The following is a 27,198-nucleotide window of genomic DNA, read 5'->3' as shown; positions in this document are numbered from 1 at the left end:
CTTCCTTCCTTCCTTCCTTCCTTCCTTCTTTCCTTCCTTCCTTCCTTTCTCTCTCTTTCTCTTTCTCTTCTTGCACAAAATGACTAATATGGAAATATTTTACATGATTGCACATATAACCTATATCAGATTGCTTACTGTCTCCAGGAGAAGGGAGGGGAGGAAAAGATAGAATTTGGAACTTAAAACATTTATTCTCACTTAATAATATTTTATTTTTTATTTTTATTTTTTATTTTTATATTTTATATTATATATATACATATATATTTATTTATATGCCTCACTCAAAGTGAGAATTCAGAAAGACTTTAGCTTAAAAAGGTTAAGATCTCCAACTGCATTCTCGGCCATCTCCAGTCATCCTGATTGATATAGATCTATGTATTTATTATTATTGTTGTTATTGTTGTATTTTATTTTTTATTTTATTATTTACATGTAAAGATAGTTTTTAACATTCACTTTTATAAGATTTTGGGTTCCAAATTTTTTCTCCCCCCCCAAGACGGCAAGCAATTTGCTATAGGATATACGTGTGCAATCATATTAAACATATTTCCATTTCCACAGTAGTCATGTTCTGAAAGAAGAATCAGAACAAAAGGGAAAAACCATGAGAAAGAAAAAACAAAAACAAAGTGAAAATAGTATACTTCAATCTGCATTCAGACTCCATAGTTCTTTCTTTCTTTTTTTTTTTTAGGCTTTTTTTTATTAATTTATTTTTAGTTTTCAACAATCACTTCCATATGCTTTTGAGTTTTAAATTTTTCTCCCCTTCCCTCCCCAAGATGGTGTGCAATCTGATATAGGCTCTACATATACATTTCTATTCAACATATTTTCACATTAGTCATGTTGTAAGGAAGAATTAGAACCAATAGGAGGAACCACAAGAAAGAGGAAACAAAACAAAACAGAAGAAAAAAAGGAAGAGCAAATAGTATGCTCCACAGTTCTTTCTCTGGATGTGGATAGCATTTTCCATCATGACGCTTTTGGAGATGTCTTAGATCCCTGCATTGCTGAGAAAGGCTAAGTCTATCAGAGTTAGTCATTGCACAATGTGGCTGTTACTATGTACAACGTTCTCCTGGTTCTGCTCATTTCACTCAGCATCAGTCCACATAAGTCTTTCCAGGTTTTTCTGAAGTCTGATTACTCATCATTTCTTATAGCACAAGAATATTCCATTACATTCATATAGCACAACTTGTTCAGCCATTCCCCAATTGATGGGCATCCCCTCAATTTCCAATTCTTGGCCACCACAGAAAGACGTGCTATAAACATTTTTGTACCTGTGGGTCCTTTTCCCATTTTAATGATCTCTCTGGGATACAGCCCTAGAAGTGATATTGCTGGGTCAAAGGCTATGCACATTTTTATAGCCCTTTGGACATAGTTCCAAATTGCTTTCCAAAATTGTTGGATTATCTCACAACTCCACCAACAATGCATTAGTGTTCCAATTTTCCCACATCTTCTCCAGCATTTATCATTTTCCTGTTTTGTCATGTTGGCCAATCTGATAGGTGTGATGTGGTACTCAGAGTTGTTTTGATTCGCATTTCTCTAATCAGTAGTGATTTAGAGCATTCTTTCATATGACTATAGATGGCTTTAATTTCTTCATCTGAGAACTGCCTGTTCATATCCTTTGACCATTTATCAATTGGGGAATGACTTGTATTCTTATAAAGTTGACTTAAATCTCTATATATTTTAGAAATGAGGCCCTTATCAGAGACACTGGTTGTTTTAAAAAATAGAAAAGTAAGTCAGTGAAACAGACTAGACAAGTAAGTCTTAGAAGTAAATGAATGTGGTATTCCAGTGTTTGCTAAAACCAAGAACAGAAATTATTGGAGAAATTGAATAAGAACTATTAAATAAGAACTATTGGGAAAACTGGCAAAGTTTGCTAGAAAACCAGTTTTGGCTAGTACTTTATGCCATAATAAACTCCAAATGAATACTTAACCTATAAAAATTGTTTATAAAATTAGAAAAAAAAACAATAGGTGGTACACTTCACAATTGCTGTTCATAAACAAAGGGTAGAGATAAGGACAGAAATAAAATAGATAATTTCAATTACATGAAATTTAAAAGTTTTTGACTTAAAAAGATCATGGCAGCTAGAATAAGAAGAAATCAGTCAAGTAATTTTTTAAAAAATCTTTGCATGAAACATTTTAAATAAAAGTCTAGTACCCAAGATATGTGAGGAATTGACCCAAAATATATAAAAACCAAAACCCATTCTTCAATAGATAGGTGCTCAAAAGATATAAACAGATTTCAAAAACTGCAAATGATCAATTACCATATGGAAAAAATACACAATTTTCAGCCAAGATGGACTACCTAAATATTAGAATAGATTAAATAGAAATCAATGATTTCATGAGGTATCAAGAAATATTAGGAAAAAAATTAAAGATTGGAAAAATAGAAGAAAACAATAATTGTTCCAGTAAAAAATAAAAATTAAATTAAATTAAAATAGGAAAAAATAATGGTTTAATATTTTCTGACTACATTGATATATTTTTGGAAAAAAGGGAAAATTACACCTATACAGTGGGTGGTTTGTTTAGTAATAGTTTCTGTTTTTGAGCTTTAACTTCTTCAAATATGTCAGTGATTGTCAAAATTGATCTTTGAATATTCATATTCAATAGGTAGTATAGCTACTTTAAATTTCTTTACAAAATTCAAAATAATCATGAACTAGTTGCTGTTTTTTTTTTGTTGTTGTTGTTATTTGCTTTATTATAATAGTAGTGTGCCTTCTAGAAAACTGGTACCCAGATCTTATGACACCAAGTTTTAGTGGCCTTTCCACAGTTTGACTTAAGGCAAGGGCCTGAAGCATTTGATACTAAGACCACTTTGGGCCTTATGATTCCAATTTCACAATGCCTCTTAAGAAATGCTCTGTTAGTCTAGTGATGCATTACTTACAGGCAAGTTCAGTTTGGAGTTAACATTCCCAGTCACCTCATGTTTCTTGGCTCCCCACCAGCTTTCTTTTTTTTATTAATTTATTTTGATTTATCAATAATCACTTCCATATGTTTTTGAGTTTAAAATTTTTCTCCCCCTTCCTCCCCACTACCCTCCCCAAGATGGTGCACAATCTGATATAGGTTATACATTTACATTCCTATTAAACTTTTTCACATTAATGATGTTGTAAGTAAAAATTAAAACCAATAGGAGGAACCATCAGAAAGAGGAAACAAAACTCAACAGAAGAGAAAAAAATAGCAATTCAACTTCCATATTTCTTTCTCTGGATGTGGATAGCATTTTCCATCATGGGTCTTTTGGAATTCTTATTGCTGAGAAGAGCTAAGTCTATCAAAGTTGATAATTGCACAATAATGCTGTTATTGTGTACAATGTTCTCCTGGTTCTGCTCACTTCACTCAGCATCAGTTCATGTAAGTCTTTCCAGGTTTTTCTGAAATCCACCTGCTCATCATTTCTTATTGCACAATAGTATTCCATTACATTCATATACTACAACTTGTTCAGCCATTCCCCAATTGATGGGCATCCCTTCAGTTTCCAATTCTTTGCCACCACAAAAAGAGCTTCTATAAATATTTTTTGTACATGTGGGTCCTTTTCCCATTTTTATGATCTCTTTGGGATACAGCCCTAGAAGTGATATTGCTGGGTCAAAGGGTATGCACAAAAAGTAAAATATTATTAAAATTTTAAAAATGAGATTAAAAAAAGAAAAGGAATATGAGAAATCATTGAATATGATCTTTTTAAATAGATAAGACCTGTGAATGTTAAGTGTTTTGCCCAAACTCAACCAAGTGATAGATCAAGATTGCAGGGTTTGAAATTCCTTTCTTCCTTCTTGTCTGCTTGGTCCTCAACGACATGACACATTCTACTACATTGTTTCCCCACCTCAGTACCTCTCATCCTCCAATATGAAATACACATACATCCTGTGAGGCAACATCCTGAAGATGTTGAGGAGAATCGGCGGCATCAAGTCCTTGGACAGAAACTCTGGGCACAGCTAATCACAGGTGGATCTGAGAGCTAGGGACAAGATGGAGGATGCTGGAAGTCACAGATGCTGCTGTTGCCATTTCTCTGTGTTTCAGGTACAAGCATGATGGAGACTCTAGTGGGCAGAGTTGGGGAAGGATAGCACCAGTGTGGAGCTCTAGAAAAAGAGTTTTCTAGTCCCTCCACTTTTTTACCCTTTCAATTATTTTCTTGGGAAAGGTGGTGCTTGGCGAGGGATGAGAGTGCAGGTAATTGTGTGCAGGGAGGCCCAGTGGCTCTCTGAGCCAAAGGAGAGCCCAGAATTCATAGGATTACAGGATTGAGAATGAAAAGGGACCTGAGAAGTTGGTGAGTATTTCTGACCTTTTTAAATAGGTAAGACTTACACATGTTTAGTGTTTTGTCTAAACTCAGCCAGGTAGTAAGTGATAGAGGCAGGTCTTTTTTCTAACCACAACCCCAGTGTTCTTTTCACTAAATCATGCTGCCCTCCCATCTTTGTAGGCATCCAAAATATCTTTTAAAACTCATCTGCTTTTATGTCATTACTTACCTGCCACAATTTCAGAGGAGGGGAAAAATTTTTGAGGAATAGAGCAGTATGGGAAGGCACCATAGAGAGAAGACTTCTTTGTGCTGGGAGGGATAGAGGTAAGGTTTGGGTAGCAGAGGGGAGGACATTTCAGGTATGGAAGAGAGTAGGAGCCAAAGACAGAAATGAGAACGTTCATGGTATGTTTGAAAGGTGATTAATCTACAGGCTGGTGAAATTGCAGTAAACTATTCTGGAATCTGGAGGCAACTTATCAGAGTTGGCCATTCATTTCCTATTATTGATTATTGTATGTCCTCTGTCACATCTGGGATTTTCCCAACCCCCAAGCCTTTCTGTTGCTCCTCCCACACTCCCTCCTCTTTAGCTGATACCACAAGGGCTTCCTGACGCTGTGGCCTAAGCACTAAGACCTTCCCTCCTGTCCTGGCCCTATTTCTTAGTGAGTCAAACCAACCGACATTCTCAGGTCACTGACACTGAAGACGTAGAAACTGTTTCACAACGGGGAGAAAAGCAGAGAGGGGGCAAATTCCATGTGGCTCAATGATTACATAGTCCAACTCTGGGGCTTTTTAAAAAAAGATAATAAGAGCTCATATTTATATTGTGTTTAAGTGCCCACCTGCATTGGTAAAGAGAGTTTCCTCACCTGGAGTTTCCCTATAGCAATGAGATCACAGATCTGGTCCCTATCCCTGTATTTCTTTAAATTTCAATTTATTTTTTTTTTTAAAGACTGAGTCCCTTTAACTTACCTGGGCTGGAAGTGCAGCAGCCACTCCTGGGCTCGACTCCTGTCTTGATTGCCATGGAAGCTTTAACCTGCCTCATTTTTCTAATCTAAGCCATTTAGTTTTTTGTTAGATAGCCTGATGGGTCTTTGCTCCCTGGGACCCACCATATTGGTGCCCACCTTTGTATGGATGCCTGATTGATCAACTTTAGTGTTGCTATGGCTCAGAACTGTTGAGCTCACATGATCCAAACAGCCTCAGCCTCTCTAGCGCCAGGGGCTATGGTGTACACCACCCTACCTGGACCTATCTCCATTCTTTCTCTTTCTTTTTCTTTTTCTTTTCTTTTTTTTTTTTTAAACGAGGCAATGGGGTGAAGTGACTTGCCCAGGGTCACATAGCTAGTAAGTGTCAAGTGTCTGAGGCCAGATTTGAACTTGGGTCTTCCTGAATCCAGGGCTGCTGCTCTATCTACTGCACCATCTAGCTGCTCCAATGTATCTTTATTCTTAAAAACTGTCACTCTGACTCTCATTGATTGGACAACAACAGGTCCCTGCCCCAGCACCACTTAACGGTTATTTTTTGGGCCCTTCTCAGATTGAATGTAAATAGTAATTATTTCTGTTTTGGCCAGCAACCTTGAGGGTCTCCCCCTTCCATTTTGATTTTTTTTTAATTATTAAAGGTGCCACCCCTTGACTCACTTCTTAAACAGGCCTATTCATTGAATGGGCATTGCCTCACTCAAAGTAAGAATTAGGAAAGATCTTAGCTTAAAAAGGCCACGATCTCCAACTGCATCCTGGGCCATCCCCAGTCATCCTGATCTATATCTGGCCACTGGACCCAGCTGGCTCTGGAGGAGAAAGTGAAGCTGGTGAATTTGCACAGCCCTCCCTCACTCAAATCCATTTTAATTGCAAGTCATGTCATCATCTTCCTGATGTCATGGTCCTCTTTGAGAACGAAAGACAAACCAAAAAGGTTGTTATCAGAAAGAATCAACCGTGTAGCAAGAATCTGTCCCATTTCTTTCCCCATGGGGCACAGTAAACCTTTTCCTTCTTGCCCTTCCTTATCCCAGCTCTCCTCAGACCCTGGGAGGGATTTAGTTGGAAAACATGGGCAAGACAGCTTGAAGGGAGAGATGAGGCCAAGTACTCTAACCGCCTTCTTTCTTTTGTCTGTTCCTCCAAGGGATAGGGGATGAGATGTTAGTCTATCTTTGAAGAACTTAAAGGCCTTTATGAATGGAACCTATTATTATTGTGACCAGCATGGCTTAGTGGACAGAACGCTGACCTTTCCAGTAGATGAGGATCCACTCTGACACACACTGGCTGTGTGATCTTGGTCAAATCACTTACTCTTTCAGTGACTCAGAATAGTGTACATTGCAGAGAAGGCACTGACTTGACCTCAATAGTTTCTTACACTCAAAAAAAAATCACAGATCTAGTCACTATCTTATTCTCTTCTTGAGCCAATAACTCAGAGCTGTAACACTAATTAAAGCTGGAGGAGGGAAAGCATGTATTAATTGGAGGGTGGGAACTAAGGGGAGGGTGGAGTTTTTTTGGCTGACTCTTGTCTTCAGCATTACAAGATGTCATGGAAGAGGAGGAAGAGATGTGCATAGTAGAGGGACAAAACCTAACTGTGGGATGAGTCCACCATATTATGAAACATTCTAATGCCCTGAAGGCTTGGCACAGATATGGAAATAGTGGCCAACTGGAGACACTGGCACGAATGAATACCATGAATGGGGAGCCCAGCTTGGTCCATGCTGGCAGGTATTTTTTAGAGGATGATCCTCCTGATGCCATGCTGAAAGTCACTAGGATGGGACTCCAGAGGCAAGATGTTGTGTTATACCAGCATGTGATCTATCGCCTACCTCGGGACCCCATCATCTTGTATCACTACATCCGACTGACCACATGCAATGGGGGGGCAGCAGGGAGACACTTCCTGTTACTTCTGACCACTTGGCCAGAGAAGCAACCAGTCCATAGTCAGTCAGTCAGTCAGTCAACTTGCATTTATTAAGTATTTACTATGTTCCAGGCAGTGTGCTAAGCATTGGGGTTACAAAAAAAGACAAAAATGGTTCTTGTCCTTAAGGAGCTCACAGTCAAATGGGGACAATATCATTCAAACACATATGCACAAACAAGATATGAATAGGGGGAAATTGGAGGTAATCTCAGAGGCAAGGCACTAGGATTAAGAGGGATAAGAAAGGCTTCTTGTGAAGGTAAGATTTTGGCTGAGACTTGAAGGAAATCAAAGAAACTACTCTAGAAAGATTACAAATGCTGTTTTAACTAATTTTCCCTCCTTTTTCTAGACGGGATGAAAGCAGCAGTGGCTAACTATATCTAGCAAAATCCCTAGGGCATTCTATCCTGTAGATGGTTCTTTCTCTCTTTCTCTCTCTCTCTTTCTTTCTTTCTTTCTTTCTTTCCTTCTCTTCTTTTCTTTCTCTCTCTTTCTTTCTTTCTTTCCTTCTCTTCTTTTCTTTCTCTCTCTCTCTTTCTTTCTTTCTTTCTTTCTTTCTTTCTTTCTTTCTTTCTTTCTTTCTTTCTTTCTTTCTTTCTTTCTTTCTTTCTTCTTTCTTCCTTTCTTTCTTTCCTTCCTTCCCAATCAGAGGTAAGTGACTTGCCCAGGGTAACATAGCTAGTAAGTGTCTGAGGCTGGATTTGAACTCAGGTCCTCCCAACTCCAGGACTGGTATTCTATCCACTGTGCCACCTAGCTGCCTTGATCTATATAGTAGATATCAATAGAAAGAAAAGAATACTTTGGGTGCTGCTGAATAAGAAATCATTTAACAATTCACTGGCCTTGGTCTGCAAGTAGGATGTTGCATAGAACTATATGGACAGTCCTCTTGTCCCATAAATAGGCTACAATAGGAAATGTCTTTATCTCTCTAGAAGGTGTGGGGATTAAAAATGTCCAACCTACAATAAAAGAGACTGAGACAGAGCTCTGAGCCAATGGCATTTTGCTAAAGGGGTCCATGCTCCCCTGTAATGAAGTGGACCTCAGATCTTCCTCATGATTTGAGATGCTCCCTTCTTTCAGGACCTTGTATTTATAGCGTTTGACATGGTAAAATAGAGAATCTCATTGATTGATACACAACACATAAGCTAAAATAAGAAAAACGATCTGTCAGCAGGGTCATGAGTTGGGTGAAGCAAGGAATATCTCCACTGACTAGGTGGTCATAAGATGGATGGGCTCCTCATTAGGTTAGGCAGGAGGAGATGGTACAAGCTATATATATGCTCCAAGAACCCATCAGAGTGGACTTTCCATACCATGCCACCACCCATGCTTGGTTTGATCATGGAATTTGAGCAAAACAGGATGGAGATATCTTTGTCAGCATTCTTGTGGTTGCACAGGTGAGCTCCATAGCTGGTAAACAACCAATGAACATTATATTAAAGTCTGAGGCCTATTATAGGGCCTTCCTATTAGAATCTATATTCCTATGTAATTTATACAAAGTATGGATTAATATATTGCTTGTTCTTACACTTATTATTAGGTGATTGACTAGGTATGTATTACTAGATGAATGTATTAAAATAATTACTAACAATCATTACCCCTTATAGAATCGTAATGAACTAACTAATCCTGATTAGAGTTTGAGTAAGGGTCCTCAATGAATCATTTCTCTCAAGGTTTGGCCCAAACTTTCAAACTTGGAAAATCTTGAATTTAGTGTCACCCAAGAGACAACATGCCTAAGAAATCTCCCTTTTCTGGCTAAAAGGCTAGATTCTGAGATCATTCTGGCTAGGGGAGGGATAAAAATCCCTCCCCCTTTACATGGAAACTTGGGATTTAGGGACATTGTCATGAGCTACCTCTCAGGTCACATGCAAGTGTGTCTGTCTCTGCTATATGCTTTTGACAGAAGGCACCATTCTGGTTGGGGGAGAAACTGCAAATTATCTAAAGGCCTTTCTAGTTTTAATACTAGTTGGCTCAGAAGTAGCTCTGGTCTTCAAGGTAGATGAAGAAGGAGAAAGAAACACATACAGAGAACATTTGATTCACAGCTCATTTTTATGTCCTACAGGCAGAGATGGCTTCTTCAATGTGTGTCTGTCTCCCCTGATTCTCAGTCAGCTAATTACCTTGAGTTTCCTATGTCCTATTAGGAAAATTTTGGTAAGAATGTCCACAATCCATAGGTAGTAGCCAATTATATGTCTAGGTCTTATAATCTCATCGTGTTGATTGGGCAACTCATCAAATGGATCTGTTACTCTCCTTATCTTCTCTCCCCTCTGCCATATGCCTTTTAAATGAAAGCTATGTGATTACATACTGACTATATCAATTATTAGAGAAGAGTCCTGAAAGAGTGCACTATCTCATTCAGTTGGGTGCAGAGCCAAAAATGTCAATGTAATAAATTTCATATTTAAATATTTTGTCAGCATTTCATCTCCTAGACTAGTTTAGACTGTAAGACTGTTCAAAAGTCTTTTGAATATCCTGAAGTAGACAAGAGACTACCTCAAGTCGAACACCACCTGATGGTCAACTGAGATACTGTGATCTGAGCTAATTCAAAACCTTTGACTGGATTTCTACCTGGGTAGTGGTACCTGTGAAGCCATGCTTCAAGCAAAGACCACATGGATATTTACTGTCATTGGTCATTGTCACATGTTGGGGTTCACGATGTTAACATGAGCTCTGTGATGACTATATTAACCTGTCAGAGTTGCACAACTAGCCAATCAGAAAGGCTTCTGAAGTTCTGGACACACCATACCAGTGATTCTCTGAGAGTGAATGCTCGTCAAATTTGGAGATGCCTGTAGCAGCCAGACACCACAGAATCTGCAGACCCAAGACCTTCTAAACATCCTGCTGCCTAGCTTATTGTGTTTACAGATGTCTTCTCCCTTAACCCTTCCCCTCACCTGAAAGTCTATAGAAACCATCTTATCTCACCCTTTTCCCATTCCTCTTTGAGCAGCTGATTTTCTCTCTCTCTCTCTCTCTCTCTCTCGCTTTCTCTCCTTTCTTGCAAGTTTTCTTCTGCAAACTCTTTTCAGATAATAAAAACTTTTGTAATCAGGGATCAGACTATTTCATTTAGGGTACCTCTTTTTGGACTTAGGATCTTCCTTTAACGTATGTTTCATATGTATGAGTGTCACATTGACAATTACTTTATCAACACAGTGGATCTCTATCCAATTTCTCACAATATGTGGTATTTTTCCCCCGTCTTCTAAAGTCTTCAACCTCCCCCTAGTCAACCATATGCACCACATATGACCTTATTAGGAGTCACAGAATCTGGGTTATTATTCTGGTTGTCCAGCTTTTGGAGAATGACTTTGAGTAAGTCAATTAACCTTTCTGGGATTCAATTTCTTCATCTATAAAATGGAGGAGGTTGGATTAGGTGATGTTTAAAGCCGGGTACTTCCTAAGTCTGCCTTATCTTCTTTTGCCACATTATACTATTGATTCATATTGAGTGCACCAAAGTGGCCACCTCTTTTTCAAACCAATATGCATAATCAATCAACTAATTAATAAACATTTATTAACTATCTACTCTATGCTGGGCATTGTGCCAAGTGCTGGGGATATAAAAAGAGGCTAAAGACAGTCCCTGCCCTCAGGGAGCTCACAATCTAAAGCATAGTAAAAAAAAAAAAAGCAAAAAAACCCCCTAAAAACCCCAAATTCCTTTATTGACCATGTTTAAAAGCATCTCTCTTTCTCTGTATATCTAGTCTGTCACCTCTTTATCAGAGGTTGTATGTTAGATTCTCTGGAATCATAATTGATCATTGTGTTGATCAGAGTTCTTAAGTCTTCCAAAATTTTTCCTATTGATAATGTTATTATGTAGATGGTTCTCCTGGTTAGGCTCACTTCACTCTGCATCAGTTCATACAATTTTTCATAGGTTTTTCTGAAACCATCCATCCTGTCTTACAGCACAATAATATTCCAACACATTCACATAACATAATTTGTTCAGTCATTCTTCAATTGAGAGGCACCCCCTCTCTTAGTTTCCTGTTCTTTGCCACTACAAAAAGAGCTGTTACAAATATTTTTGTACACAAAGGACCTTTTCCTTTTCCTCTGATCTCTGAGCTCAGTGTTAAAATCTTGGGCCCATGAGCTTCAGGAGGGTATCCAGGCCCCATTTGAGAAGAATGAGGGGACAGAACAGACACTGTACTCTGGGTTATGCTCCTAGAAACCCTGATGGCTCCCTTCATACCTCCTGGGCCTCCCATGGTCCACCACTCTTCCCAAGCAGAACAGTGCTAAGCTAACAGATGTCAGTAGTAGACCCACAGGGATGTAGCAAGAAGGGTGGAGGCCTCCTACGAAATGCTGGGTCATTTCAGTTGCTGACAGCTGTGGGATGGAGATAAGAGTGAGGGTGGCTGAAAAGAGGGTATGCATATATTTGTGCATGGGACTGAGAGGAAGAAGGGTGTGGTACTGAGGAGCTGTTTCTCTGAAGAGATGAGTGAGAGGAAGCAGGCAGCAAGATGCAGGGTCTTGTAAAGCAGTGTGGGAGACACAAGGAAAATGGTATGTGAATGGGGACCACTATAAAGACAAAGAATGAGGGGTGGGAGAAGGGAGAGAAACCAAAAGGGTTGGGTATTTCTAAGGAGACCCCAGACTTCCTTTTAAAGTTTGGTGACAAAATATTGTTCTGTGGGAGGGGATAGATGTGCCTAGGAGTGAATGAATGAATGAATGCATGTGGGTGAGTGAGCAGGATTCTGAGTGAGCAGGACTGTGTGTGAACACATGTAAGTGTATAATTGGCAAGTATGGTTGAGTGAGAATGAGGGTTTGTAAATGGATATGCACCATGGTTCTGTTCCATTCTACAGAATCCAACAAACATTTGTTAAGCACCAATTGTGTGCTAAGAGGGTAATGTATGCAGGCCTTGTTTTTGAGGAGCTTACAATCTAATACAGGAGGAAAGACCTGTGTACAAATAAAGTTGTTAAAAAGGAGAATGAATGTGAATAAGTCAGAGGAGATGTAGTGGAAAGAGCACTGGGGAATAATAACATTTATATAATGCATTAAGTTTTGCAAAGCATTGCCCTAATATCACTGCATTTTATTCCCAAAACATGAGGAAGTAGGTTCTGTTATCCCCATTTTACAGATGAGGAGATTGGGGATGGTGGTTAAATGACTTACCCTGGGTTCAGGTGTATGCCTATAAATGCTTAACAATAGGCATTCCAGGGGAAAAATACACACATGATATACTTTTGAGCTTAATTTGCATTATTAACAGTTTCTCTAACACTTTTTAATCATTAAAAAAAAAAATCAGTGCCTGATTTGTAACAGTACAAATGCTCCCAATGAAAATTTAGCAATCAGCTTGAGCTGGTATGATCCAATTCCAGCAAACTTTTGTCTGGATAGCACAGTTGTTACATGCCTGAAGCTGGATTTGAACTCAGCTCTCCCTGCTTCCAAGTCCAGCATTCTATTCACTATACCATCCAATTGCCTCTGGGAGCCCTTGCCTCCAGCTCTGTTTCTCTGCCTGTGACTTTTGGTAAGCCCCTTCCCCTCTCTGGGTCTCAGTGTCCTGGTCTTTTAAAAGCAAGGATTGGACCAGATGAGCTAGATTAGAACTGGGTATCCCGTCCCGTTCTAGTATTCTTTGATTCTGAATGTATGAATGGGTATGTTATTTCCCCTGGGGAGCCCTTCTTTCCCGGCAACACTAAGGCAAAGTACTGAGCCATGCTGACCCAGGAAACTCCCTTTTAAAGAGCCACTATCTATTTTCTGACTTCAGACACTTAACTAGCTGTGTGACCCTGGGCAAGTCACTTAATCCTGTATGCCTCAATTTCCTCATTGTAAAATGAACTAGAGAAGGAAATGGCAAAAACTCCAATATCTCTGCCAAGAAAAACTCCAAATGGGGTCTCAAAGATTCAGACACAACCGAAACAACTGAACAAAAAATAACAACACAGTTCATACCCTTAAAGCTGAAAAAGGAATTTAGAAGCTCATTTTATAGAAAACACTAAGAGAGAGGGGTCCTGAGCTTTGTCCAAGGTCACATAGGTAGTAAGTGGCAAAACCCAGGATTCAAACCAAGGTCTTTTGACCCCAGATCTTGCATCTTTCCCCTGTATCACATTTACTCTACAGACTTTGCTGTCACCAACCAAATGATCCTCTCCTTCTCTGAGCTGAAGACCCCTACATTATCTGTGGAGACAGAACAAAGGAGTGGAAACTTGGTTTGGAGTGAGACTTGGTTTTGAATCTGCCTCTGGCAATGGTAAGCTGTGTGACCCTGGACAAAGTTCCTGAACCTCACTGTGAGCCTCAGTTTCTTCATCCGTAAAAGGATGATGACAATACTTGGAGTGTTTACCTCACCAAGTTCTTTAGAGGACCAAATGATACGGTTTATAGCAAATGCTTTGCAAGCTTTAAAGACATATAGATGTCAATTATTCTGTCTAGACTGTTGACCATCTCCCAGATTTAAGGGGCATCAAAGCCCTGAGGCAAAGGAGCTCTAGGGCAGGGTGGAACTGGCCACACCTGCAAAGAGTAAGAAAAGGAAGTAATAGCAGGCTGCCTCTCCCAGTGATAGGCTCTTTCTGGGGCCCCTGCGGTTGGGGCCCTGGGCTTGCTGCACTCACGTGGGTTCCCAGCAATTTCCTCATTTCCCTAAATAGACAATTTCACTTTCACAACTTCACCATCCTATTTACTACACCCAGGTGGCAAGGCCCAGAGCTGGCTTTGGACGTTGACCTGAGGACCCCAAGGTGCCCAAGTCCCTGGGGGAGTGTTCAGAGGAGGCTGTGACCTCCTAGAGCCCCATGGAGCCAGGGACCTGTCTCTGGTTGCTGCTACTTCTCTTGCTGCTGTTCTATTTCTCAGGTGAGAGTCTGAAAAGGCAGGTGGGGCCTGGGATGACTGCATGATTCTGAGGGGTGGGAGGTAGGTTGTCTTGGAGGTAGGAGAGGGATTTTCTGCATGGTGGGGAGAAGGCCTTACTGAATCTACCCTTGAACCATTTGTGTTTCAGAAAGACCTTTTCTATCTCTCCCTTTCTCTCACTATCTAAAAAGCTTGAATATTATTTGAGAAAGATGTGATTATTTGTGAGAGAGTGATCTTAACTTCAGTGGCCAGTTATTACTGAGCATATCAAAGTAACTGGCTGGGAAAGTGCCAAGCAAGTCTGATCAGTCTCTGTTTGGGGGTCTTCCATTTGCTAGGTCTCTAACTTGGATACTAACTTTCCTCCTAAAAGAACTGACTCTTAAAATATGTCCTTAAGCTCTCTAAGGGGGTTAAGAGCTCAGTGTCTCTGATTGGCTCTGACTTCACAACTTTGATTTCATCAGCAGGTGAATGTACAAGTCCCTTGGGAGTATAAATGAATATGTGTGGTTCTCAGAATGCTCATGCCCACCTCCTGTCCTGGGTTGGGGCCATCCCTAGAGGTGGCTATCTAGCATAGCAATGACCATTGGTCTTTTTGGAAACTCTGTCCATTCCTAGTGTCATGGCAACTGGGTTACCACTACCCATTAATCTTTTCAACATTTAGGAAACCTCTTCTCCACCTGCAAGGGGTGGATTGGGAGGCAAAGATCAAGTTGGTTTCCAAACTATGCAGACACTAGGTCAGCAGGGCCCTACCAAAGTCATCCTATCCATCCCACAGCCTCAAGGCAGGATAAGCTCTGCCCCATCCCAGATAGAAATTTGTCTCCCCTATGCTACAGATCTCCAGTCATGGCATTTCTAGATGGGGCTTCCAGAAGCCCTTCATATATTAAGCCATCTAGTTTAGGGACCATACAGTTTAGTGCAGAAAATAGGCTTTCTCAAAATGGAAAAATATTTCTACGGTGGATATTGGATTAGGATTTTACAGTGCCTTGGACTTGAACCCCTCCTCCCTTTTCAGCATCCCTGTCATAGGCACTGAGTTACCAGGGAGCCCTGGAGAAATTACTATTTGCAGGTAATCTAACAGAGAGCAGGAGCCAGGCAACCCAATGTTCTCATCTTCCCCTCTATGAAGATGTCAAAGTGTGATGGAAAGAGAAACGTGAACAAATCACTTCTCCTGTTTAGATCTCAGTTTTCCCATTCACAAAATGATGGAGCTGGACTAGATGACAACAAATTAAACAATTCAACAAGCCCCTGTTGTATAATAGGCATTAGGGATTTAATTATAAAACCCAAACAAATCATGTAATCAAAGAATTTATGTTCTATTAGGAGGATGGGTATAGCTTGCGTATGGATAAACCAATACAAGGTAATTTGAGGAGAAAGAATAATATTGAGGGAGAGATGATGAAGGATGAAGAAAACCTTCACATAGGAAATAGAATTGTTATTGAGCATTGAAGGAAGCTAATGATTGCAAGGGGGCAGCTAGGTGGCACAGTGGACAGACTCATCTTACTGAATCCAAATCCAGCTTCAGACACTTATTATCTGCATGACCCTGGGCAAGTCACTTAACCCTGTTTGCCTTAGTTCCTCATCTGTAAAATGAGTAGAAAATGGCAAAATACTCCATTATCTTTGCCATGAAAACCCCAAATGGGGTCATGAAGAGTTGGAACAACTGAAGCAATCAAACAATAACAAAGATTCCAAGAGATGGAGATGAAGGAAGTCAATAAGCCTTTATTAAGCACCTTTTATGTGCTAGGCACTGTGCTAAGGGAGATGAAGTGGGAGGGCATTCCAGCATGGAATTCCAGGCAGCCTCTTATATGATTGTAGAGGGGATTATAAATCTGAGGAATAGCTAGAATGCCAATTTAGTTAGAATTTGAATGTATGAAAGAGAATTAATAGGAAATAAATCTGTAAATCCAGACTGGAATCAGATAGTGGAGGACTTTAAATGACAGTTTATATTTTATCATAGAGGCAATAGGGTGACACTAATGACTTTTATTCAGGTGAGTAACATTGCCAGATTTATGTTTTAAGAAGATGATTTTGACAGCTATTTGGAGTATGGATTGGAGGAGGGAAGTACGGAAAGGAAGGAGACCAGTGAGGGTGCTACTGCAACTCAGGTCAGGGGTGAGGACAATTTGGGTTAAGATAATGGCTGTTTGAGTAGAGAAAAGAGGATGGATGTGAAAGAAAATGGGAAGGTAAAGTTAACAATCTAATGCTTTGAAAATGGGATGTGAGGGAGAGGAAGGAGTCAAGAGTGACTCCAAGGTTGCAAACCTGGGTGACTTAAGAATGATCTCTCAACAAAAATAAGCAAGTTCAGAGAGGAATAAATTTATCAGTTCCATTATAGGAATTTGGGGTGACTATGGAACATTTAGAGGGAAACATCAAGCAGGACAGTTAGTGATGTGATACTGAAGTTCTGAAGAAATATTAAAATTGGATATACAGTTTGGGAGTCATCTTCATAGACATGATAGCTGCACCTTTAGGAATGGGAGTGTAGAGATGGAAGAGAACAGTGACAGAGTGTTGGGGAGTAATCTGGAATCAAAGGATCATGGATTTAGAAATGGAAGGAACTTTAGAATCCATCCAGAGGCAATTTATGCATTCTTTCATTTGGTATTTCCTTTCTCTGTGTTCAGAAGTTCTGGTCCTTCTTGTATTATTTCTTGCATAATGGTGTTTAGGTTTTTTTGGCTTGTCATGTTCTTCTAGAAGACCTATAATCCTTATGCTATTTCTATGCATCCTATCTTCAAAATCGATATTGAATGGACAGCATGTCTTCCTTTAATATTACTGCTTTTGCTTTTCTTCTTCTAGATTTTCCTTCATGTCTCTATATTTTTATTCCTAATCAGTTTGTCTTCCCTGTTGTTTCTTTGGTTAGGCTTTCCATCACAGATTCAAGTTTTTCTGTTCTACTATTTCTGCTATGCAGGCCATAAATTCTGCCCTCATAATTCTCATTTCTCCACTTAGGAATAGTGTGTTGTGATTCTATTCTCAAATTCCACAGGGTCCTCTCTCTTACCAAGTGTTGATTCATTTTCCTTTGTTTTACAGCATTTTCTCTCCTAGAAGCCCAAATCATTGAAAAGATCTGGAGCCCATATTTTCCCCTGCTGTTAATGTTTTCCCTGTTGATTTATCTGCTTATCCTCAAAACCTTTGGGTTTTCTTCCTCGTAAGATCTTTGATAATTTTAGCTATTTTCTCCCCTCCTTCTTTTCCCTATTTCTCACTTTCTTACTCTCTCCCCTCTGATGGTTTCTATAGGGTTTAGATGTCAAAGTGTCTCAGCCTCCTCCAACACTGAGCAATTTATGGTTCGCCAGCCTAGGTCTGTGCTCCAACTGCCTTTCGGGGGATAGAACTATCCTGAGCTGGATACTGGGCTCTTTCCTTCAAGCTTGGCGAAATGTGGCACAGCCCTCCTCTTGTCTGCCCCCCCACACACACATAATGCTCTGTTTCTCTGTTCCTCAGCAGTTCAGAGTTCTGTCACACTAGACACACCAGAGCTGGGGTGATTTCTGTCATTTGGCGTTTGAATCTCTGAATCTCTGGGTGGAAGAGGTATGGAGTTGAATTCTTTCAAGCCCAGACATATTTCTTGCCCTCATACATCTTTTTCTGTTCATTTGCCCTCCTACAGAATATTTTTTTTTGTAGCACAGAACATTGTCATAGTCCTGGCCATTGAGCCTCCAGAAAACTTCCTCAGGCACTAGGAAAAGGGAAGGGATGCTGAGGTGTGGGGCTGGGTTATGTTGCAAGTCCATGAGTCAAGTCCTTAGATCAGCTAGTACTTGGATCAGCCTTGCTGCTAGTAGCATGGTGGGTGGTGGGGAAAGAAATATTGAAGGGGCTCAGAATAGCCATTAGTCTATATATTTTTGAACCTTCTTTTGGATTCCTGGCGTCCTAGACTCTGGAGACAATTGAAGTTGCCTTGTCTTTGATACATTTTTCTATTTTTGAGAACTTTGACAGGTCATAAGGATCAGGAAAAAATCTACTTGGTCTTGTTGTTTATGTGACCTAGAAGTCCTTCAGAGGCCATCCAATCCAACACCATCATTTTCAGATAAGGAAACTGAGGCACACAGGAGTTAAATGACTTGCTTAGGATCACACAGTTTAGCTATTAAAGGAGGCAGGAGATGGTGGATGATGGATGACCCCGGCGTGAGAAACTGAGGAGTAGTCAGATATAGAAGAAGGATCAGAGGATCTCAAAATTTCTGTCCAACCTCAAATCCTGTTATCCATTTCCCTGGCTTCCAAAATTCAGTTTATAACTAATTTCTTCTAGGAAAATTCCTCTGATTAGCCCTTACCCATTTCTGATTTCTCTTTTATTCCTAATCTTTTTAGTGCTTTTAGGACCTTCCAACAAAGCTTTACCTCCTTTCATGCAATGGGGTGGAAGTCAAATCAGTGTCTGGCAAACAGTAGGTACTTAGTAAGTGCTTGTTGATTGATAGATTTGTTGATTAAATCTAATTTTAAATGCACTGGGGTGAGGTTTGCAAGTTAAAGAAGTCTTATAATGAATGAATTTGTGAACTGAATAGTCAATCCTTTATCATGTTTTTGTAACTCAGGATTTTCACATCATGAATTGGCTTAAAGCAGAATGCATTCATATTTAAACACACTTAAACAGTATCACTGACAGCTGACCTTTATATATTACTTTGTTTGCAAAGTGTTTTGCAGATATCACCTCTCTAGGTCTTCAAATAACTGTGTGACACAGGCATTATAGCTTTTATTATGATCCCCATTTTATAGACTAGGAAACTTGGGTCAGACAACTGAAATGACTTAGCCAAGGAAGCACAGGGTCAGAGGTAGGATTCAAACTTAGCCCTCTCCTAACTCCAGGCCACCACCCTTTTCTCTGTACCACACTGCTTTCACAATGCCTCCCCCATCCCAGTGATGGGTACTCTGAGGACAGGGAGGGTGTCTTTCCCATCTGACTGGGCATCCTATGAAAGCAGGAACTATGTTTTCCCCTCACTGTGTGTTCTTTCCCACACTTCCAACTACAAGGCTGTGTATACATAAGGAATGTTCAACACAGAGTTAACTAACCAATTCTTAGTGGTCTTGGGAAGGGAAGACACTACAGAAGACAAGGCTCTGGTGACCAGTGCCATAGTGTGGAGAGTGTTGGACTTAGAGTCAAGAAGACCTGGGTTTGAATCCCTCCTTAGACACTTACTACGTGTATGGTCCTGGGCAAATCAAACTCAAGGATGCTGTGAGGATCAAATTAAATACTGTATGTAAAATACTTTTCAAATGCCAGCTATCACTAGTTATTTTTTATTAGAACCATAATTTTATTAGTGAAGGAAGCTCTCAGAGAGGAACTCCTTGTACCAGTGCTTCCTTTGTACTATGGAAAAAGCAATGGATTTGGAACCCAAGGAACAAAGCCCAGCTCTGCCTGTGTGATCTTGAGAAAGTTATGTGATTGGGCCTTAGTTTCCTCTTCCGGAAGATGAGAAGGTTGGATTAGATGGCCTTTAAGGTCCCTTCCAGCTCTTAGGGATTTCTAGCCTCTTTCTTCAATGTTTTGTTTTATTATCCCTTCTTCTTTCTCTTTCCCTTTCCCTTTCCCCATCCCCACTGGGGTGTGTGTCCCCCAGCCTCCCAGGCAGAGGATGTGTATACAACAGTCCGTCACCGAGAAGGAGAGACACTGTCTGTTCAATGCTCCTACACTGTCCGTTCTGACCGATGGGAGGGCAAGGTCTGGTGCAAGGTGAGAAGGAAGAAGTGTGACTCAAGGTTCAGTCGGGGTGCAGGATTTAGCCCCCCCTACAAGCTCCATGATGACTCCCAGGCCGGGCTCCTCATTGTCACCATGGAGAGACTTCGGCACCAAGATTCTGGGAAATACTGGTGTATGAGGAATAGCTCACGCTCACTATACCCCGTGAAGGGTATTCAGCTGGTGGTCTCGCGAGGTGAGTGTCTAACTCAAGAGAGGGGAAGGAGGTCACTCTGATTCCTTGAATTCTCATCAGCTCCTCCTTTTATTGAGGATGATATGGAAGAAAGGAGAGGAGAGACTGCATTCCTCTTCTCCACTTCCCTCCACACTACTGTGGCTGGTATCTTAAATTGGTATTTAAAGGAGCAAGATCTCTCACCTCTACCTCTGAATTGGACAAAGTCATATCTATTCTAAAGGGAGTAGGAGCATAAGGAAACAGTGTGAGGTGAAGAAAGACAAGCAGAGTCATGGGAATGTCCTCTACCAAAAGAACCAAAACCAGAACTATCATGCCAGAAAAGTAGCTTTGTGTCATGGTGATGACAAAGAACACAGTCAGGGGAACCCCTCCCCAGCCCAAGCTTGATTTCACATTCTTGTTGAGGTTCTAGAGTAAACCCTGCCCGAAGCTGCCACCCCCATGGTCTCATTGCCATGGTATACATCTTCTGGGCCTCAGTTTCCTCATCTGTAAGCTGAGCTACACTAGCTTACTTCAAATGTCCCCTTCCAGTTCTAAATCTATGGACCTAGAATCTGTTGTCCTTTCTTCCCAAACATTTTGGAGAAGAGGGAAATTACTCTTTGGGTAATGGACCAGCCCCTGCCAGCACAGGAGATCTGTATCCCTGCTTCACTCAAAGTAGGGTTAGCCACTCCCCCAAACTCAATTTGTCCCAGGTGTGCCTTGCCCAGGGTCACATAGATAGTAGTTGTAATGAATGTGGATTGTGAGATACAAAGGAGTTTTCAGTTTTGTCCCAGCTCCACTGCTATTCCTCATCCCCATCCTAACCCACACATCTCAACTTGTGTACTTGAATCCCCCAAAGTGGATGAAGATAACACCGGGAAACCCTACTGAAACTTCTGGAGACAGGGTCTTCTGTCTCTCATCTCAGTCAGCACTTCTATATTAATTTTTCCTTCTATTTGCTTCCTCAGCACCTTCAACTGAGAGAAACAGCCCACTTATTACAAAGGAAGCCTCCATCCAGGAACTAGACCACACCTTTAGGACTGCTGTCACCACTGGCCCATTCCTCACTAAGAGCAAGGACCTGCCCATGGTTGTTCCTATCACTACTTCTATACCTGCCTTTATGGGTACGATGCCAGCTGACACAGCTACTCTCCCTACAATGGCCAGATCAATGACCACTATATCTAGAGTGAAGATGAGATTCACACCAGTCACCAGACCCATAACCACTGCCACATTAAGGATGACCACAAGATCCTCAGCAACTAGTGGATCTCCTTGCAAGTCAAGATCCACCCGCGTTGCCCCAGTGATGTTGGTCACAGTCAAGGCCAGATCTTCTGGTACCGTATCCACCACCATCAGATCATACCCCAAGGAATTAACTCCTAACAGGTACCCTACCAGTCTTAGGATATGACAATGCCATTTGTCAAAGACATCAGCAACTCTCTATCAGGCTTTAATGGTTCCTTGATGCAAGACTCACATCAGACCTATCACCAAAGCTCTGTTTTCTGATTTGACGTTTTGTCTGATAAAGCTAATAAAAAGTAGGGAACTGAGAGAGGAGAATGGGGGACAGGCAGGTGGGTTGTAGGTGTGTGGAATGGCAATGGATTGACAATAGGAGTTGAGTTTGGGAACAAGGTTTATATAATTAAAGTGGAGAATGGTGAAGGGAATAATAGATAAGGTATGGAGAACAGCAAATCAAGATGTATTTTGAATATAAGGGCATGTGCACAGGGGGTGGGGAATAGGAAATAGAGTAGAGAATGGGGTAGGAGATACAGATGGGGAAAACTGGTTGAGAAGTTGGGATGAGAGATAAGACATATGATATGAGGAAATCAGGTGAAATCCATCCTGGAAAAATGGGAAGTTCTTATGAAATTCTGAAAGTATGAAGAAGAAATAATTTCAATAAGAAGGAAAAACTGGTGAAAGGGAGTTGGTGTTTAAGGAAATTTATGTGAACCCACAAAAAGCTCACTAATCAATTAAAATTTTTAAAGTCACACTCAGAAGAAGGCAAGGACAGGGAACCGAGAATGAATACAAAAGTGTTACATGACCCTTTGAGAAAAATATAAGGAATGGTAAAGCTTAAAGTGAGCTAAGACTGATGGAGAAAGCTATGTCCCCAGGTTTTGTTTTTAAGTCAAAATTAAGGAAAAGAAGAGATCTAAAAAGTAATAGTGCTACTGCTCTCAGCAGATGAGATAATGATGATGAAAGGCAGGGAGAAGAGAGAACTGTACAAGTTTAATTTTGCTCCTGTTTTCCCTTGTAAAGGGGAATATTTTTGGATTGAAAATGACTGAACAAAAATGATTAATAATAAATTAAAACTGAAGCTAAGTAAGGAGATGGTAGGAGAGGACCCAGTTTCCCCTGATGAATTCAAGCTCCCAAGCCCACTCAAACTTCATTCCATGATCTCACTGGTAAATATGATTGTTGAGCCATGGTCAGTGACCTTTTAGACTTCTAAGAAGAGCAAATGTCATCTTGATTTTTAAAAAAATGGGAAGAGCATGAAGACCACAGTCTATGGTCCAATGAGCTTGACTAAGATTCTCAGCAAAATTCAGAAACCTATTTTTGAAGAGATTGTTAGTAAACATCTAGAAAATTAATTCACAAGCACAACAAGCCAGTATGCTTTAATTAAGAATAAGTCACTGGGAAAATAAAATAAAATTTAATTTTTAAAAAAGAATAAGTCATTGGACATTTCACTTAACCTTTCAATGTCCCTGGTAACCTTCCAAGAGTATGAGTTGCAGAGCTTCAGAACTAGTATATCTCAACTTACAGATGAGGAAACTGAGGCCCAGAAGAGGTATACCATGGCAATGAGAACCTGGGGGTGGCAACTTTGGGCAAGAACCTCAACAGTTTACATTGACAGAGGGAGTTTCTTTATAAGGAGTACTTTTGCTGAAGAAATCCCTAGTTGAGCTTTTAAAAAACCAATTACAGCTGACAAAATTGGAATGAACTCCCTCAGGAGGTGAGGGATTCTTGCTCACTGGAGTTTTTCAAGAAAAGACTAGACAAGCTCTTGCTAGAGATATTGTAGAGAGATTCCTTTTCTTAGGGATGCGCCAGATTAGAAAGCTTCTGAAGTTTCTCCCATCTTGGAGATGCTGTTGAGTCAGGCAATTTGGGAAGGAGAAATCAAGAATGGAAACATGGGAGATGGAAGGTATGAGATACGTTTGGATACTTATGGGCATTGTGGGTGAATGGGGGATTGTAGATGGGAGAGAGAAAAAAGAGAGAAGTAGTTGGTAGGTCAAGAGGTAAGGAACAGAGGATTATAGATATGAAGAAGAAAATAAGGATGGGAGAAAAGACAGGTATTCTCCATCACTCATGGGAAAAATAATTTATCCATCAATTGCTGATGGAGACCTTTTTGGGGACATGCTCTGATTGAAGAGTAAAGTTGGTGTGTGTGTGTGCGTGTGTGTGTGTGTGTGTGTGTGTGCGTGCACGTGCGCATGTGTGTGTATGTAGAGTTTATGATGGAGAGGGATTAAGGAGGGGGGATTCCTTTTGCCAGAGGACACAATCCCCACCACACTAAGTATCCCTTGGCAATATTCTGTGTGGTGAGTGACCTCTCCATCCAAAATTTAGGATTGTTAATTTTCTATCACATCTGGGTTCTTAGGGACTATTATTTTCTTACTCGGAATCCAGTGATAAATAAGGGTGCTGTCTGGGAGTTCTGCTGGCATCTCCAGCTAGAGAGCCTTTGGGTTTCTGTACTCCTTTCTTTGGGGCAGATTAAGGAGGATTAAGTATTCCTCTCTCAATCTCCCCATTCTCATCACTCTGGATTCACCAGTTCCCTCAATCTAGGGTGGGAATTGTAAGAAGCAGCACATCTGTGCTAACCATATTTCCTCTCCATTCTCCTATTTTGTTTTGTTTTTAGTTTCCACAACTCCAGCCTCACTGGTTCCATGTTGTTGGGAGGAAGTTTCACCATCCTGATGTTTTCAGTTGTATTCTATGTCCTATGGAGAAAGAAACGCATGGGAAGTGAGTAAGAATTTGGCCTGCCTAAGGGCGGGAGGCTGGCCCAGATCTTGTTTGAGGTCTGCCCCAATACTACTACTGGTCCTTCTATGTCATTCAGTCTCCTTTATAGATGTCCCTTTTCCTTTCCCTGGGGAGAGTTGATATTCATGATACCTCATGGTCAGAGGAATGAGGAACAGCAGCACACAAGTCCCGGGGCTTCCCGGGCAACTAGTCAGTCAGCACTTAGGCTATTTGCTTTTCTAATCAATGGAGAGACAGAGAAAGGTAAAAACAGTCCCTGTCTTCAAGAAGCTTACATTCTAATTGGTGAGAGACCATGTAAATAACAAGGTATATCCAAGATACATACATAGTAGTTGGAAAGTAATTTGAAAGAGGAAGACTCTAGCAGCTGGAGGAATTCTTGCACAAGGAGAGATTTGAGCTGGATCTTAATAGGAAACCTGGAAAACAGAAGTGAGTGGGCAGAGCATTCCAGGCATGGGGTAATGACTTAAGCAACAAGCTTTAGAGATGATTTGAAAGCAGTTAGACTTGGATTCAAGTTTGACTCTAACACATATTGAGACCCTGGGCAAGTCACTTAATCTCTCAGTGTTCTAATTAAACATTCTAAGTCTATAAGCTATAGAGACATTGCTGATCTGTATCAGTAGGGGGAATTTCCTTACCTGGCAGTTCCCTGTACCTGTGAAATCACAAGTATATTCCCTACCCCTTTGGGCCAGGCACTGTGGGGGAATATAAAGAAAAAAGGGAAACAAGTCTTCCCTCAAGGCGCTTATATTTTAATGGGTACAAGAAGGTTTCTTCTCCATTTTTAGTACTGAATCTGGGGGATGGGAGTGAAGGAAGAACATACACATAGTACCTCCCAGTATGGGTTGGCAATGCTGCATTGGTATAGTCTATGAACTCTATTCTCTTTATATTTTTGCAGTTTATTATGTATAAGATGGTCCAGTTTTATCCTGGTCCTACAGGCCTGAAGAGCTGGAAACCTCAGAAGCAGGCTAAAGTAGTCTGAGACAACCCTGTCCCAGCCACTATGGAAGGAAGATCCTCTTCCAGCTGGTCTTCCGGTGCTGTACTCAGCGGAGAGGAAGATGGTTAATGAAGAGTTGACTTCAGGGTCCAGTGGGATGAGAATCCATCCCTGCTCCTGGATTCAGAGGATGGCCAGCTATTGTAGGAGGATTTGGGTAATACTAGGGGGTGTATTTGCCTTTAAGCAAGGGGTGAGAAAACTTGGTGTCCAGCCCATTGCTTATGGGGCACAGGAGTAGAGCAGCAACCCAGACAGCCTGCTCAGCTTGAGAAAAGTCCATTGTGACCTTTTGCAGGCTGGGGGCTAGACTAGACACAATATTGAAGTCTTTTCTAGCACTACCTCCTGAAGATCTTGAGCCTTCTCTTAGTTGGCAGAATCTCCTAGAAAGGATTCTAGAACAGAACAGTCCTGGAACAATGCTCCTTAAAATGATACCAGATGGATCCCTTTCATTCTGCCCACAATGAGAGGTCTTGATTACATAAATCCTAATGGATAGCAGTTGAAATCTGGCCTCAGACACTTACCAGCTGTGTGACCCTGGGCAAGTCACTTAACCCTGTTTGCCCCAATTTCCTCATCTGTAAAATGAGCTGGAGGAGGAAATGGCAAACTAAACCAGTATCCTTACCCAGAAAACCCCAAAAGGGGTCACTGAGAGTTGAATATGACTGAAAAACAACTAAATAACAACAACAATGAATAATAGCAAGGGGCTAATAAGCCCATTTTACAAATGAAAAAATTCCCATATTGCCTCTTTGCAAGGGGAGGAACTAGGGAACTCTGGAGTTCCATTTGTCCTTTTTCTGGGGGGTAATTACATCATCTGATTTTCTCATCTTGAACTTTAGCTTCATGGAGTGGGGGTCAGGTGGGAAAGGGGGAGAACACAGGTACTTGTGGGCTTCCGTTTTGGACTAGTTTTCCTTTCTGAAGGAAGAGGAGGTCTGGAATCTTCCTTTGAAGAGAAGTGAAACCCTTTTGGGGTGGTGAGAAGGGCTTCTTGATTCAAACCAGGCCTCCTTCAAATGGGCCTGTCCTCTCTGAGGGAAATGATCTAGTAGTCTTTATGCTTCTACCCCCTCCTCCCCACTTGAGTCTGTTCCCTTGGTTTTAACTTGGGGAAGTCACTTTCCTGTGACTTTCCCTGTTTTCCTGGGGTGGTGTTGGTGGTGGTGGTATAGGATGGGCTGAACATGGCACTCATGACTATCCTGCTTCTGGCCACTCATAGATAAGCTTGGTTATTGACAGAGACAACTTTGGGAGCATCACAGTCTATAACTGACTTTCCTTGCCTCAGGACATCCTCTCTATCTTGGGGCTACTTTAAATCTAGTGTCTAAGTTCCAGCAATCTCCACAGTCCACAACCAGTTTGTAGATAAGAAAGAGGGTACCTCAGCATTAGATTGTGTACCCTGTTACTGGGCAAAATAATCCCATCATCCATTTAAATTTCATTCATCCATCCATCCATCCATCCATCCATTCATCTATCCATTCATTCATTCATTGAAGAAGTATTTATTAATGATAACTAGCATTTATTAATAATTCATTAATAATTTAGCATTACTGACAACTTATTGTGTGCTCAGTGCTGTGCTATAATGTCAGAGATATAGAAGGAATTATGGACTCTTCCCTCTGAACTTATACTGTGTACTTGACTTGCAGTTTTCTTAAACCAGGGTAGATGAAT

At 40.8% G+C, this 27,198-nt stretch overlaps 2 protein-coding genes across 3 annotated transcripts in view; both read left to right on the top strand.

Moving 5' to 3' along the window:
- The window catches only part of LOC114053365 (triggering receptor expressed on myeloid cells 3-like), a 9,495-nt gene extending 1,777 nt beyond the window's left edge, over window positions 1-7,718 (top strand). Inside the window, 3 exon segments of the mRNA XM_027876338.1 lie at window positions 4,082-4,142; window positions 6,938-7,361; window positions 7,694-7,718. Coding sequence (XP_027732139.1) covers window positions 4,082-4,142; window positions 6,938-7,361; window positions 7,694-7,718 — 510 coding nt within the window.
- A 4,165-nt stretch (window positions 7,719-11,883) lies between these two features.
- Window positions 11,884-26,056, top strand: LOC114053510 (trem-like transcript 2 protein). 2 transcript variants are annotated; one of them, XM_027876621.1, is made up of 7 exons: window positions 11,885-11,949; window positions 13,564-13,696; window positions 14,148-14,310; window positions 20,046-20,366; window positions 21,341-21,773; window positions 24,331-24,437; window positions 25,381-26,056. In XM_027876621.1, exons 3-7 carry the CDS (start codon window positions 14,250-14,252, stop codon window positions 25,392-25,394), a joined length of 936 nt encoding a protein of 311 aa, XP_027732422.1. In that variant the 5' UTR covers window positions 11,885-11,949; window positions 13,564-13,696; window positions 14,148-14,249; the 3' UTR covers window positions 25,395-26,056. The 2 variants fall into 2 exon arrangements, with proteins under 2 accessions (XP_027732423.1, XP_027732422.1); XM_027876622.1 differs by lacking the exon at window positions 13,564-13,696 and having other exon boundaries at window positions 11,884-11,949.
- Window positions 26,057-27,198: the final 1,142 nt, after the last annotated feature.

The sequence above is a fragment of the Vombatus ursinus genome, unplaced genomic scaffold (assembly GCF_900497805.2).
Source record: "Vombatus ursinus unplaced genomic scaffold, bare-nosed wombat genome assembly UNPS02014811.1, whole genome shotgun sequence".
Lineage (NCBI taxonomy): Eukaryota > Metazoa > Chordata > Mammalia > Diprotodontia > Vombatidae > Vombatus > Vombatus ursinus.
The sequence above is the reverse complement of the archived record's forward strand: the minus strand, read 5'-3'. Positions and strand labels throughout refer to the sequence as shown.